The sequence below is a fragment of the Mizuhopecten yessoensis genome, unplaced genomic scaffold (genome assembly GCF_002113885.1).
Source record: "Mizuhopecten yessoensis strain PY_sf001 unplaced genomic scaffold, ASM211388v2 scaffold8233, whole genome shotgun sequence".
Classification (NCBI taxonomy): Eukaryota; Metazoa; Mollusca; class Bivalvia; order Pectinida; family Pectinidae; genus Mizuhopecten; species Mizuhopecten yessoensis.
The window spans coordinates 704,167-719,744 of NW_018407445.1; the positions used below are offsets into that span (position 1 = coordinate 704,167).

At 38.4% G+C, this 15,578-nt stretch overlaps 3 protein-coding genes across 4 annotated transcripts in view; all 3 read right to left on the reverse strand.

Moving 5' to 3' along the window:
* The window catches only part of LOC110455507 (cytochrome P450 2C38-like), a 9,393-nt gene extending 8,515 nt beyond the window's left edge, over positions 1–878 (reverse strand). The window contains exon 1 of one of the 2 annotated variants that reach the window (XM_021505680.1): positions 318–878. In XM_021505680.1, the coding sequence (XP_021361355.1) occupies positions 318–651 (334 nt within the window). In that variant the 5' untranslated portion in view covers positions 652–878. Of the gene's footprint in view, positions 1–305 lie in introns of both variants that reach the window. The other variant, XM_021505678.1, reaches the window with a different exon arrangement.
* A 992-nt stretch (positions 879–1,870) lies between these two features.
* On the reverse strand, positions 1,871–3,675 carry LOC110455522 (calphotin-like). Its single transcript, XM_021505702.1, has 3 exons — positions 3,499–3,675; positions 2,778–3,317; positions 1,871–1,990 (listed from the first exon to the last, which is right to left on the reverse strand). The coding sequence occupies exons 1-3, from the start codon at positions 3,673–3,675 to the stop codon at positions 1,871–1,873; spliced, it is 837 nt and encodes a 278-aa protein (XP_021361377.1).
* A 5,176-nt stretch (positions 3,676–8,851) lies between these two features.
* On the reverse strand, positions 8,852–12,849 carry LOC110455503 (mitochondrial import inner membrane translocase subunit TIM9-like). Its single transcript, XM_021505675.1, has 3 exons — positions 12,469–12,849; positions 10,233–10,328; positions 8,852–9,662 (listed from the first exon to the last, which is right to left on the reverse strand). The coding sequence occupies exons 1-3, from the start codon at positions 12,529–12,531 to the stop codon at positions 9,417–9,419; spliced, it is 405 nt and encodes a 134-aa protein (XP_021361350.1). The 5' UTR covers positions 12,532–12,849; the 3' UTR covers positions 8,852–9,416.
* Positions 12,850–15,578: the final 2,729 nt, after the last annotated feature.

The following is a 15,578-nucleotide window of genomic DNA, read 5'->3' on the forward strand; positions in this document are numbered from 1 at the left end:
GCACGGTTTGTCAATCCGTGTGCACGGTTTGTCAATCCGTGTGCACGGTTTGTCAATCCGTGTGCACGGTTTGGTAATCCGTGCGCACGGTTTAATAATCCGTGTGCACGGTTTGGTAATCCGTGCGCACGGTTTAGTAATCCGTGCGCACGGTTTGTCAATCCGTATGCACGGTTTGGTAATCCGTGTGCACGGTTTGGTAATCCGTGCGCACGGTTTAGTAAATGTTTTACCATGTCCCTTCGGGGGCTCCGTACTTCACATACTAAAGCAATGTCTAACCTAGCCATTAAATTGTAACAAACCTTTGCCTTTACTCGTCCGTTTGGAGAGGTAATCGTCCGGGGGCCTCTCTGAGAACACATCATCATTCTTTACAAACGTCTCCTTCAGAGCCTCGTAGCCGTTGATGACCACCATTCGTTTACTACCTAACCGCAAACTAAACACGTCTCCATATGTCTGTCGTAGCCGCTTAATTTTTTTCGTTCTGCTTCCAGACATAAAGAGTGGAAAGTTTCCCACCAGTGGATACCCGGTAGGTCCAGGAGGACTGTTGCTGGGGACATACAGCAGTTTTAGGAGAAACAGCAAACCTAATATGCCAAGGGCGACAATCAGAAGATCCATACCAAAAAATGCATCCAACATTTTTGCTTGTAGTATTTGCTGTGCTTGTGTGTATTTTATCCTCTTTTTATATTTATTCTAGACTCTGACCATAACCTTGACACACACACACACAGTCAAACACATACAGTCACCTGATAGATGTGTCCTACAGTGTTGTAATCTTACCGCATTGAGGCAGAGTGTGTACAGATACAACTAACTTCCCCTTTAGGAATCCCCATACACCTGCCAACACTATATCTATGAATTATTTTTTAACTGCATTGATTGATAAACGGAAATAGGAAGTACATTCCTATTTGAAAATCCAATGTAGGGAGACAGTATCACAATTTCCGCATATTCTAATGTTTAATATTAAACTAATGAATATTGTATGTTTATTATTGACAGAACAGTGTGTTCTTTCAATATTAAAGTATTTCAAAGCAATACAGGCATTAATTCAGTTGCTTTTTATCAATGAGTCACATGTGTCCGTTTTTCTGTACTCAGGAAACCGGCTACCTATTTCACTAGTGTGAAGATTTTCAGGAAAGATAACTCTTACATGCAATTACTATGTGTATATAAGGTTTTATCATAAAATGTCAATTTTTAATCGTTTATAGATAATTAATGTTACACAATTTCAGCATTTATTAAATTGATATACATTATGCAATACTAATCTATGGCAGTATCAATTTTACTGACATTATTTTGCCAAATATTGTGTCTTTCATTTTTTTTTTCAAAATTCACTCCTTTTTACATAAATTTCGATTTAAAAATCCTTAAAATTCTGACAACCGTTTATTTTTTTGTGGCAGAAAATTTCTTTATTTCAAAGCAATATAACTACAAAATTTGAAAAAAATCTACTGAGAAATGGTGACACAATCCTATCACCTTAAATCAACTCTATTCTGAAAAGAAGTCATTACATTGCATAACTATATAACAAAGTTGTGAACAAAAATATTACGGTCAATTATGATCATTTCTATGCATTTGTTCATTATGCGTATACACGTGTTTCATATTATTTCTCCAAAAGATCACCTGTTCATCAATTACACTCCATATACCACACCATTGTTAATTGCCTAGATCAAAATAAGGAAATTACATTTATCTTCTGTAATATTAGCAAGGAACTTGATAGGGTATGGCCTGATTAACCTTTACAACTTTTCATGTGAGAAGGGTGCTTCACAATGTAGTAAGGCATTAAATCTGGAAAAAAATAAGTTTCTCAAATGACGTTGTATGTAGTTCCCCAATCGGGACGTCCCTGGTCCCAGTCTCCTTCGGAGGCAGACGAACAGTTGAGACTGGTCGTGGAGGAGTCCAGAAGGATACGTACGATGGAGCCCTATTTTGGATATACTGACAAGGAGGGAAGTTCCGCTTAAAAGCGATATTGATTGAATTGACATGGTCTCCATTCAAACGTTTGCTAAATTTTCTATGACTTGTTCATTTCCCGATACAGGGATTATATTATATTGGCTCAATAGTGTTCGATGTGTCACTTTTCGCCGTGCATTCAACGGCTTTATTTCAGTATACTTAATCAGGGGATGCAAACACAAGTTCTAATACGGAAACTGGTCAAGCTGTAATGTTTGCTGAAATAAAACAAAATGGTGTTTGTCCGAATAACTGTTGTCTCAACATCGCTAGCCACGGACAGGTGTGATTGTTTACAAATAAAATATTGAAGGTACGGGCTTGTTCTGCAATGCGAACATCGGTACACGGTTTATCATGTACATGACACAGAAAATATTCCCGGGCATCCATACTATAATAGGAACACCTTGCTTGTTCCAGTTTTCACAAACCTTGAAAGTGTAGAACAAAAACGATAAATTGATTATAAATAGGGCCGTTTTGTGTGGCCACATTTTAAATGAACACGTCTATAGATACGGGTACATGGGTCAGGTTGTACTTCACCATTACTTATACAAATATTTGACATTTCAACGTGACAAAATACATCTTCCGATTGCACTTTAAATATCGTAAATATTTATGAATAGGTCATCCTACCAATGGGTGTATACCCGGTATAACTGATGCTGCGTGAGAAAATACACGTTCAAAGAGAAACATTACAGGAAAACTACATTATACCAAAAGCGACAGTCATGTACGAGATTCATGCTTGACTCGGTAATACAGTTCACTGGTACCACTACTTTGACAGGTATTGTCGCCACCGGTACCCCTACCTTGACAGGTATTGTCGCCACTGGTACCACTACTTTGACAGGTATTGTCGCCACCGGTCCCCCTACCTTGACAGGTATTGTCGCCACCGGTACCACTACCTTGACAGGAATTGTCGCCACTGGTACCACTACTTTGACAGGTATTGTCGCCACCGGTTCCCCTACCTTGACAGGTATTGTCGCCACCGGTACATCCACCTTGACAGGTATTGTCGCCACCGGTACCACCACCTCGACAGGTATTGTCGCCACCGGTACCACTACCTTGACAGGTATTGTCACCACCGGTACCACTCCCTTGACAGGTATTGTCGCCACCGGTACCCCTACCTTGACAGGTATTGTCGCCACCGGTACCACTACTTTGACAGGTATTGTCGCCACCGGTACCAATACCTTGACAGGTATTGTCACCACCGGTACCACTACCTTGACAGGTATTGTCGCCACCGGTACCACTACCTTGACAGGTAGCAACTGTTACCTGTCAAGCTTTTGTTTTAAGATATGCGCGTGTACTCTCTGCGCGGTTGCGATACATTAAGTGCCCCAACAATCCTATTTGACCTACTGACAATGTACAGATAACCAATTCAGTTGCCTTATTCTTGAATATGTACAGTGAAGGTCACACAACAATCACACAATTGTCGCCACCGGTACCACTACTTTGACAGGTATTGTCGCCACCGGTACCAATACCTTGACAGGTATTGTCACCACCGGTACCACTACCTTGACAGGTATTGTCGCCACCGGTACCACAACCTTGACAGGTATTGTCGCTCGAGTTTGTCGATTTAATCTCTATGGGCGACATTTTTAGCAGTTGTTTGTTTTTGTTTTAAGATATGCGCGTGTACTCTGTGCGCAGTTGCGATACATAAAGTGCCCCATCAATCCTATTTGACCTACTTACAATTTACAGATAACCAATTCAGTTGCCTTATTCTTGAAAATGTACAGTGAAGGTCACACAACACATTTTGTTAAAATAAGAGGCATAAAGGTTGGAACGTGTATAACCTTGACGTTACGGCTGTGAAATATGCGCATGAAATGTGTTCTGGAATCAACTTGAATTTCCTTCCAAAGATACCAAGAGGTACTGGCATGGGGCTGGCCTCCAGAAATCTAACGCAAAAGATGTATGTCAATTAAAAACTTCTTTCTGGTCATCAAAAAAAAAACAAATTTCAAAACTGTAATTCCGAGGTGTTAAAACACCGATTCTGCTCACTAAACACCTTCTGAATGATAACAAATTCGATAAGTTTACTCTATAGTTGATGGGTACAGCCGCTGTTTATGTTTTGCTCTTTGTTTATTGTAACATGAAATATTTTAAGAATGAGAAATCAAATAAATTAGTCTTCACGTATTGCTAAGTACCCTATATTAAAACACATGGACAGAAATTTACTTTCATAATTATCGTTCAACGGGAGGTAACTCTTAAGAGTGTATATAACACCCTACTCGTTTTGCGCCAACTACCAAAATATCGAGTGTAGTTCTTGTAGCTGCTACAGATTACATTATCGTTATAAGAGATACAACTCAAACAAGACATCGTGGAATGTGATATTTTGATGTACAGTATAACAAAGAGGTGTAAATATACGAAACATGTTCCCCAGCGCTAGTTTAATTGAGATGTACGAACCAAAAAGTGGTAGAAAATATATTGAAAACCAACCTAAAACAGCCAAGCATTCAGTCCCCATCCACTTATGAGTCAAATAACGCAAAGAAACCCAAAGAGGAACCCTGACAAAATCGCCCGCGTGTAGTGCCAAGCCTGTAAATATGTGCATATTTCTTTTTGATTCTCTTCCAATAGTACGGGGTTTTGCTAGCTGCGGGAACCGTATAGCTTCTAGGCCCGATCGTTTTATTTTGTTTACACTATGAATACCGTAGCTCTATGGTTCGATAAAACAGTAAATTCAAGCGATCGGGCCAAGAAGCTACGGTTCCCGCAGCTAAAGGGTTTTGCATGAGGAAGAGGCTAATTATTGTATTGCCGGTTGACGTGTAAAACGAGTTTACTCTTCAAATGAAGATTACAGCCGAAAATATGCACACTAAACATTTTCTGAAAACGGCCAATTCCGTTTTTCAATAATAAAAAGACGTGTGGGGTTCCTTGTCCCCTAGTAGAACGCACCATATACCTATACATGTACATTCTTCTGAAAGACACACGAAGTCCGTTTCAAATGATAAGTTCTAAGAGACATCTCAAATGATGGTTACAGCCGATGCTGATATTTTGATTTTAGTCAAAACGTGAGTTTGGCGTGTAAAACGTGTATACAAACTTAAAACGTGGGAATTGGCGTGTCAAACGTGTATACAAAGTTGAAACGTGGGAATTGGCGTGTCAAACGTGTAAACAAAGTTGAAACGTGGGAATTAGCGTGTCAATCTGATTAAAATCATATGTTACATGGCTTCGTGAACTTCGTACTACGCCTGTCATGAACATCCAGGCGGAGCCATGTAACAGATGATTTTAATCAGATTGTTGCGGCGTGTCAAACGTGTATAAAAACTTCGGGAAGCCATACGACTTATGTAATATTATCAGCACGAAATGTCGCCATGTAAAACACTGCTTCCTGGTGTTTTTTCGTGGTACCGATTTTAAGGGGACCAGGTAGAGCCAATGTGATGTTTTTGCTTTTTTTTGTAGTAATAACGTTAGTTTGACGTATCAAACGTGTATATTAGCGGCACTGAAATGTGAAACGTTTTCCGGAAACAAACAAGCATTTTCTAATGATACTAAGTATGGGAATGTGACCCCAATAAGAGGCAAAGAACCCAAAATATGCAAGTACGTGTTTCTTCTTTCTTTCTTGCTTAACATGTTTTTCGGGTTGGTAAATACTGATTGTAGAAAATCTGAATATTGTAACACAGGTGCTGGACACACTAATAGTAATATGATGTGGATATACTATATACAATCAGTACTACACAGGTGCTGGACGCACTATTAGTAATATGATGTGGATATACTATATACAATCAGTACTACACAGGTGCTGGACACACTAATAGTAATATGATGTGGATATACTATATACAATATGTACTACACAGGTGTCCAGCAGTTACATGGTAGGATATAACCACTTAAAGCAAAGTATTGGACAGAGAGATGTGGCAGGTAAATATATCCTCCTTCAGCACCTGATATTGATATTTCTGTAAAGTTGCTTCATAATAAATGGCATCAGAAAATTGCCAGGTCTAGATAAATAGATAATAATACATGCCTTTTTCCATATCACACCCAGTATCAACCGGAGACTGCAATGTAGAGGTTGTTACTGGGTGTGATATGGAAAAAGGCATGTTTTATTTTGTTTATTACAAACTTACTAATAAAAGCTACTATCTTATAATCGATTTTCTTTTGAAATATTGAAAAACGTAAAAAATCCAAAAGGGGTGTGATACGGTTTTGCGGGCTGATACAGGTTTTGGGGTGTGATACGACAGGGACTGATACCGCTTTTGGGGTGTGATACGATGAGGGCTGATATGGGTAAGAGTAATTGTGTCGTATCGCATATACAACCAAGAGGCCCAGAGGGCCTGTATCGCTCATCTGAATGGGTTTAAAATAATTGGTATGCAGTAAATATATAGCACTCCATGGTAGGTGCTGTAAGTACATATGAAATTTCAGAAAGATCCATCCAGTACTTGAGATATAGCAAGAAACTTCAAACAGAGCCCCACCCCTATTCCCCTAGGGGGGGTCATACCCACCAATTATATAAAATTGAGACCCCTTTGCCCAAGGATGCTCCAGACTAAATAAGGATACAATCCCTTAATCTGGATGGTCGAAGAAGGATTTTATAGATTTTACCTCTATTTCTCATATTGGGCCCTGTTCTTCTGCCCCCTGGGAGACCACACCCACTGCTTATACAAAATTGAGTTATCTTGGCCCAGGGATGCTCCAGACTAAACTAGAATAAAATCTCTTAATCCCTATGGTAGAAAAACGATTTTAAAGGTTTTACCTCTATTTCCCCTACTGGACCCTCAGGTCCCAGGGGGGGGCACACCCACTGTTTATACAAAATTGGTTCCCCTTTACCCAAAGACGCTCCAAACCAAATATGGACCAAATCCTTTCATTCCTACAGAAGAAGGATTTTAAAGAATAATTTGCTATCTTTCCGCTATTGGGCCCGGCCCCTCAGGCCCCTGGGACCAGGGACCACAGTTTATACAAAGTTGGTTCCTCTTTACCCAAGGATGCTTCAGACCAAATATGGAACAAATCCTTTCATTCCTACAGAAGAAGGATTTTAAAGCATTTGCTATATTTCCCCTATTTGGCCCCGCCTCTCAGCCCCCAGGGGGGCCAGACCCACCGTTTATACAAAACTGGTTCCCCTTCACCCAAGAATGCTTCAAACCAAATATGGACAAGATCCTTTCATTCCTACAGAATAAGAAGGATTTTAAATAATATGCTATATTTCCCCTATCGGGACCCTCCCCTCAGGTCCCAGGGGGGCCACACCTATTGTTTATACAAAATTGGTTCCCCTTTTTCCCAAAGATGCTCCACACCAAATATGGAGCAAATTCTTTCAATCCTACAGAAGAAGGATTTAAAAGAATAATTTGCTATGTTTCCCCTATTGGGCCCCGCCCCTCAGGCCCCTGGCTGGCCAGACCCACCGTTTAAACAAAATTGGTTCCCCCTCACCCAAGGATTCTCCAGACCAAATATGGAACAAATCATTTCATTCCTACAGAAGAAGGATTTTAAAGAATTTGCTATATTTCCCCTATAAGGCCTCGCCCTTCAGCCCCCAGGGGGGCCAGACCCACCATTTATACAAAATTGGTTCCCCTTCACCCAAGAATGCTTCAGACCAAATATGGAACAAATCCTTTCATTCCTACAGAATAAGAAGGATTTTAAAAAGTTTGCTTTATTTCCCCTATCGGGCCCCGTCCCTCAGCCCCCAGGGGGGCCAGACCCACCGTTTATACAAAATTGAGTCCCCTTGGCTGAAGGATGCTCCACACCAAATATGGAACAAATCCTTTCATTCCTACAGAAGAAGAAGGATTTTAAAGAATAATTTGCTATGTTTCCCCTATTGGGCCCCGCCCCTCAGGCCCCTGGGGGGCCAGACCCATGGTTTATCCAAAATTGTTTCCCCTACCCCCAAGGATGCTCCAGACCAAATATGGAACAAATCCTTTCATTCCTACGGTAGAAGTAGGATTTTAAAGGTTTTACCTCTATTTCCCCTATTGGGCTCTGCCCCTCTGCCCGAGGGGGGTCACACCCACAGTTTATACAAAATTGAGTACCCTTGGCCTAAGGATGCTCTATACCAAATTTAGTCAAAATCTACTTGGCCGTTCAGGACTAGTAGCGTTTTAAAGGAAAAGTTGACGGACGGACAACGGACGCTGCGGTATGGCATAAGCTTACCATGGTCCTTTTGACCAGGTGAGCTAAAAACCCGTATTTATTAGTAAGTGTGTAATAAAAATATATACAAACGTATCCTTATAATAATGGTGTAAAACAACATTTCTGTAACAGACAATTTTCACAAGTTTTATTTGGTTTTTCAATCATACAATCATACACACTCACTTCAAAATTTCATGAAACCAAAACAACAGATGAATACTGGATACAATCACATTATCATTTGCCGACGAATGGCCAAGAAATCCAGGCATAAATAGTTCAATAAATGATATGGTCTAGCCGCAGAGGTTCTCAGGAATTGTCTATAAAGACTAGTTTGTAATTGCTAGGGCTTCACAGTTCACAATATATCAAAAAGTCAGTATATTGCAATAAACATTGCATTGCATCACAATAAATACAGTAATGAAATAACTTAATTTACTGTGTTACATTATTTGTCAAAACTTATTTTATATATCTTTTACATTTTGTATCTTTTGTATCTTTTACATTCTGTATCTTTAATATTATATTTCTTTTATATTATGTATCTTTTACATTATGTATCTTTTATAATGTGTATCTTTTATATAATGTAGGCGTTTAACTCTAACAATTACTAATACAATCTAACTCATTTACAAAAAACTATACACAGGCTTTCACTAGTGGTGGAAATCAAGTGGAATTTCACAATTGATGGTTGGTTTCATAAACATCTTAAATCTGTGTGATCCATAATGATATGATATTAATTTTGATATCATTCTGAATTATTTCATGTTCAACAAAGCACTTCTTTCTCTAACAATCTATTGGGATACATATCAATACATTCCTTCTTTATTTTAGTGTTTTGTGAAACACTCCAGATGTGTTGCGACTCCCCTGGTATTTGCGACCCAATCAACATTTTAACCCTTAACTAACACAAATGAAATTGTGTCAGACAGGAACTTTTCCAAAGGACAAAGTAATTAATGCCAGCTCATTCTTTTCCAGAGAATAACTGAGCATGGAATTGCTTTAATATCAGGCCATGGCCTGTGATAGTAACTTATTGTTCCAACTATTTACACCTGCTCTTGTCAGGATATTTTAGGATCTGTTTGAGTTTCTGATTGAGTTGATGGTTGCATCTCAGCATTTAAATTCCCTGGTGGAGTTGTCTGCTCTTTGGCTTGAGCGGCTTCATCTTGTTTGGCCTTTTCCATTTGTTCTAAAGCCAGCCTCTCTGCCGCCTTCATTCTCTCCTGGTAGTTCTGTGCGAATGTTGGCATCAGTCTCTGATTATATGACACAAATCTATCAGTGCAGTTTTCTACACAGAACTTCTGCAACAAATAAAATTTAAAGACACTATTTAAAAAATAAAAAAAAGACTTTAAATCTTAAATTTAAGACCTTGTCAGAAGCTTATTTAATAAATTAGAAAAATAAGATATAGAAGTTGTATTTGTATGTTTAATAATGTTGAATTTGTATGTGCAATGTTTAATTTAAAACACATTTTTTCTAACTGTTATTGATAAAGATGTCTGATGTTTGAAACTGTTGTTGTATATAAAATCACTACACATGCTATAATTAGGCAAGACAGACACAGACACCCCCTTTTACTTCCAACAATCAACCCTTCCTTCTAAGAAAATGCTCAATGATAATGTTATTTCTTACTAAACACATCTCACATGCTTGATTACATTTGATTTGGAAGATACCTAATGTCAGATTCCTGTTTGTTATTTTTATCGATAAAATATGTTTAAAACTGTAAACTAAATCTAGTGATAAACCACTGAGCTGAGTGAGGGATTGCACTATGAAGCAAGCAATATGTATTAATGATAAACAATGCTGAGAGTGCCTACACATGGTAGATCTTACAACAATGATGGCATTACCTCCTTTGCTGACAACTTGTTGTCGTGTTGTAGAACAGCACAGTTTGAGAAACATCGCTCTGTCAGGTTGTTGTACAACATCATAAACTCCCTCATCTGTAACCACAAGCACAACACATCAATAGTCTGAGTCTACTCTAGTTCCAGACCAGACTTGAGACATTCTGAAAGGCTGATGACTGATGTCCAGGCCAAGCCTCCAAGCAAGACTTTATCAGGTCCAGTACACTCTGCCGATTGAGCTATATATAGCTGTAAAGACCTATACTAGCTCTATTGACCTTTATATCTGAAATAGGTCTTTTGAGCTATTTTCATGTGATTTTCTTTTTGAAGGAAAACGAAACAAAGTCGCTTTTATCATTAGGTTGATAACCAAAGACATTAAATATAAGTATTCTTTTAAAAAAATAATGATGTAAAAAAAATCTGAAATTTTATATTTCCGAAAAACGAAAATAAACACCTAAATGTATACTTTTTGTAGTCAACAATACATATAGGTCTTTATAGCTTTATAGCTCAATCGGGAGAGTGTACTGGACCTGTTTATCTGTCAGAATGTCTTGAGTTTGGTATGGTCGGACCTCTACAAAGATATCTATCTGTAAGAATGTCTCCAGGCTGGTGTCAGAGGAAACTCAGGCTAAACGCATCAAATAATAATATGTGAACATTGCTGCTGGAACCCATCAGGAAAGGGACTCCATGATCATGCCGTAAACCAGCACAACATGTAAAATGTACCCATCAAAACCAGATCACACAACACATTCCTACGAGGGTAAACAATTTAATCTGACAGATGGTTAGTGGAAGTTGGACAGAAAAGGCGCCCACCATTGTACCATCTTCATTAGTTCTTTGGCAGTTCGATCTTTTCTCTTCTTTCCTCTAATCTGTTTTATCGATTCATGTTGACAGTAAATGCACCTTGAGGTAACTTTTGATCTAAACTTATTACTGATGTGTATGAAAGCCAACCTTCAAAGTGAGTTTGTTATTTCACATATTTACTAGTACAGTACTTAATGTGAAAGAAATAGAATCAATCATTGCATTATGAGAAAAATCTGTTTAGTTTTTCCTTTAGCCATTTTGTTTTTATGATCAGTCTCAAAATATAACATGCACAACGAGGGGTCAAGGGGAACCTACATATCAAATTTGAGAAAGATCCCTCAAGTTATTCCTGAGAAATAGTACTAACAAACCTTCAATGTCAAAAATCAAAGATGGCTGTCGATAGGCCATTTTGTTTAACTGATCAGTTTCAAAAGTAAACATGAACAATAAAGGATAGTGGGGAACCTGCATTGGCTGGCTCAAAATGTTTTTTGGGGCGAGTAAAAACTTTGAAGCACTGGCCCAAATGACATAATAATTGGTATCTGTATCTGTATATGTACGTTGAAAGACCACTTCTAGCATATAATCAACGGAAGGGAAGAGTGCAGAGAGGTTGGTGGCCCAAATACTATTGGGAAGAAATATTTCCACAGCATTTACACAATGCTTCAGCACATTTAAATTACATATAACATCACAATGTTTATAATATGTAAAACAGAATAAAACATTACATTTTTAATTCTTCAAACCTAGTTGAAACCTGACATGTTTCCTGACAAGAAATACACAAAACTCGCACCTCAAAGAAGACACTCTGGCTGTATTTTATATAACAAATCTGAAAAATTCATCACATTTTCTAAATCACGGACTGTTCGATTTAAATCGAAGTAATGACAACTGAAAAATTTACTGCCCCCAGTTAATGTGGAAGGAACTTTAATTTCTTTCATTCATAATTTTTCAACAGTCACCCAAACTATTTATGTTGGGCCAGTATGACTACCTCACTTTTGGTTGTTCGAGCAAGACTTTAATCGCCATTGGCGATCGGGTTACCGTCCTTTTCAGGCACTGCTGCACAACAAGGGGAACCTACATATAAAATTTGAGAAAGATCCCTCTGGTACTTCTTGAGAAATACCGATAACAAGAATTGTTTAAGGACGAACCACGGACGCAGGGTGATTTGAATAGACCCCCCCCCCCCCCCCCCATCATCTATAGCCCCCCATCAGATGATGGTGGGCTAAAAATTATCTGTTAGTAACTAACGTTCAGTATGATAATGGGTGATTATAGGTAAGCAGGTAGACATAAGGGTCACAATTCCAGATACAGTACAAGGACCTTAAATGGTATCCTTTAACATATGTTTCATTACGTTTTGCACACTCTGGGCAATTGCCTCTTTCTGTGCAATTGCCATTTGCTGACTTCGATTCATGTTTTCTTCGATGTAATGCTTTCATCAGTTTTCATCACTCAGTCACTAAACGTGCAGACCAATGTCACCGATACACACACAGCTCCTTGCCGTCAAATCACTGTCACGACCACGATGCAATTTTCAGGTGAAACTAAACGTTAAAACCAATAATCAATGTCGAAACAAATATCCGGAAATTACACGCTGAAATATCACACGACGCAGATGATCAATGTTTGTAGTATTGATTCTTAATTAAAATCACGGAGTGCTATCTAAGCCCGTGATTAAATAAGTGACAGACACAAAGGGTGTTATCCTAATTACACGGAATCTTGTTATATTCGTGTATTTTTGCCAAATCTTACTGCCAAATACAGGCTGTTTCCTCTGGCTATACTGGTTGCCGACCAATTCTCGTAATTAAAGGGGTCTCACTTAAAAGCGTCTTCAACCGACAACAAGCGTCTTCAAGTGACAACAAGCGTCGCCAGACAAAATCTTCAAAACTACTGAATAATGTAAGCGACATCAGAAAATATGTTGTTAATATGACAATAATACACCTCTGTACCAAATTTCAATTTGATATTTGAAAAATTGACCGAGTTATGATGAATTGAATTTTTACGATCGCGGCGTGGCACATGTGTGTATTAGCTTGAAAAGTGTAGAAAGCGTCGCCAGATAATATCGTTACAATTACTCGCTAAAGTAAGCGACATCAGAAGATATGTTATTAGTTAGGCTTTTATTGATATATATTCCAAATTTCGGCTCGATATTTGAAGAAATGATCGAGTTATGATTAATTTATTATTACGATCGGCGGCGTGGCATACGTGTGTAAATAGAACACTACAGATCGTAAATCGTCTTCAGACAATATTTCGAATATTAACCTATAATGTAAGCGACATCAGAAGATATGATATTCATATAACTATGATACACCTTTATACTAAACTTCAGGTAGAAATTTGAATAAATGACTGAGTAAGGATGTTTTTGATTACTACGATCGACGGCTTGGCACACGTGTGTGAATAGAACTCGACAGATTGTGAAGCGTCTTCAAACTATATCTCTAAAATTAATCGATTAAGTAAGCGACATCAGAAGAAATGTTATTCATATAACTATGCTACACCTTTATACCAAACTTCAGGTAGATTTGTTAAAAAATGATTGAGCTATCGTGAATTTAATTTTACGAAGCTATACGCCGTGTCACATATGTGTACGTAGGGTAGGGCTTCGCATAGGTGAACACAGTTAGACCGGATTATATTGTAGAACTCTCAGCCACACTCTTGAAACGAGCATGTTACCAGACCCTACGGACGTGGACGTGGTTCTACTCGGGGTCCGTTATATGTTCGTGTGACTGATCGATTTAATGTTAGTGTTTAAAAAAATCCCTAAGTACCTATAAGTTTAAATGAAGACTACACTAACATTTAATGGTTATTGTTGTAAAGGTACAGCTGAAAAATACAATCGTTTTAAACTTCTTTTGAAATAACTGACACACATGTGTAAATATCGGTATTTCATATAATCAAATACATTTTGTTTGTATACGTAAGAATAACTGTTTCTCTGGAACAGGACCAAGCATAATAGGAGAATTTTCCTTACATTTCCTAACCAAGTTGGGGTTATTAAAAACCAAGGCAGTAACGAAGCATGGTCCAAGGTTAAATGTCCTATCAATTCCTAAAATTGCGCCGTTTTTGGTACAAGCGGTTTTCATATCCGTCAGCTGGTTGTCGGTATAAAGGATAACTGAAGGGGGTTTCCCTTTTGTCACAATTACTTCTCGAATGAAATTGCTGTCATGGATTTCATTGACAACACTTAAAAGTCCGTCCGCCGTATTTTGACTATAACTGTTTGGTTGTTTGTCGTCACGGTTTTTTTTCTGCAAAAGATACTTGGCATTGTGAATTTGCCTAAGGTCTCTGGGTTCATTCATAGAATCGTCCAGTGACTTAATGTCGTCTAGAATGACTTTCGGAGCCTGTTTGTTAATTAACCTATCGTGTATCGACTCCTTTGTAGCGAGAGTTGCGCGCTGATACTCTTGTTTTGTATGTTTAGAACGGCCGTGGATAGAGGGTTGTGAAGGAAATATTCCTAAATACTCTGCAATAGCAATGTTCATCGCGTCAAACCCTGGCATTCTGTCGAACCAACTTATACGTTTTTTATAGGACGCGTCGCGTGCAAGGGTCGAGTAATACCGTTTCAGTACAAAAATCTCGTCCAATTGTGGCTGTGGATTAAGTGGTACGGTTTTTTGTTTCACCATCTTACAAAACATATCTCACTCTACATAGTGATGTATTCAAGAAGTTTATGACCACCGATGTCTCCAGAGTTTTCCTGCAGGTTGCAGGAAATGACATCACTGCAATACAGGCAGCACCCCAAGGTCCACTTCTGGTCCTTGCGGGGGCTGAGGCGCCTCAAAAGGTCAGACTTTGTTCTTGGCGGTTCTCCAGACAGGTTCGACTAGCGTTGTTCTGTCAAAGACTGCGCTAGTCGCCTGCTTAAACGGCCCTTTTCAGGGCCACCATCTTTCTCAAAAAGTCCTGAGAAACTCGAAAATTACGCATTCCCATCCCCCTCCCACTATATTAGTTATAATAAAAATATAATTAAACACATTGTTAAATGTATTCTTAATCGGTTACAGTTAAAATCTAAATTGTTCAATAAATGCAATAATGTTATTCTTGACACAGCTGATTAAAGTTGTATCAATGTTTATAGAGCAATATATTCTAACTGTGTTCACCTATGCCAGAGACGTATAACACATACACAACGTCTCTGCCTATGCGAAGCCCTATACCCTACGTACACATATGTGGCACGGCGTATAGCTTAATATCTGTACATCGTATGAATTAAATTCACGATAACTCAATCATTTTTCAACAAATCAAATTAAAATTTGGTATATAGTTGTATCATAGTCATATGAATAACATATCTCATGATGTCGCTTACTTTATCAATTATTTTAAGAGATATAGTTTGAAGACGCTTCACAATCT

Bases quoted from the DNA above. Each gene is read 5' to 3' on its own strand.
- LOC110455522 (XM_021505702.1), bottom strand. From the start codon at position 3,675: ATGTCGCCCATAGAGATTAAATCGACAAACTCGAGCGACAATACCTGT. The intron at 3,318-3,498 runs GTGATTGTTGTG...CTACCTGTCAAG, and splicing joins GTACCGGTGGCGACAATTGT to GTAGTGGTACCGGTGGCGAC. The intron at 1,991-2,777 runs GTACATGACTGT...TATCCAAAATAG, and splicing joins CCGAGTCAAGCATGAATCTC to GGCTCCATCGTACGTATCCT.
- LOC110455503 (XM_021505675.1), bottom strand. From the start codon at position 12,531: ATGAATCGAAGTCAGCAAATGGCAATTGCACAGAAAGAGGCAATTGCC. The intron at 10,329-12,468 runs GTAATGAAACAT...TTGTGGTTACAG, and splicing joins TTGCCCAGAGTGTGCAAAAC to ATGAGGGAGTTTATGATGTT. The intron at 9,663-10,232 runs GTAATGCCATCA...TATTTGTTGCAG, and splicing joins ACAAGTTGTCAGCAAAGGAG to AAGTTCTGTGTAGAAAACTG.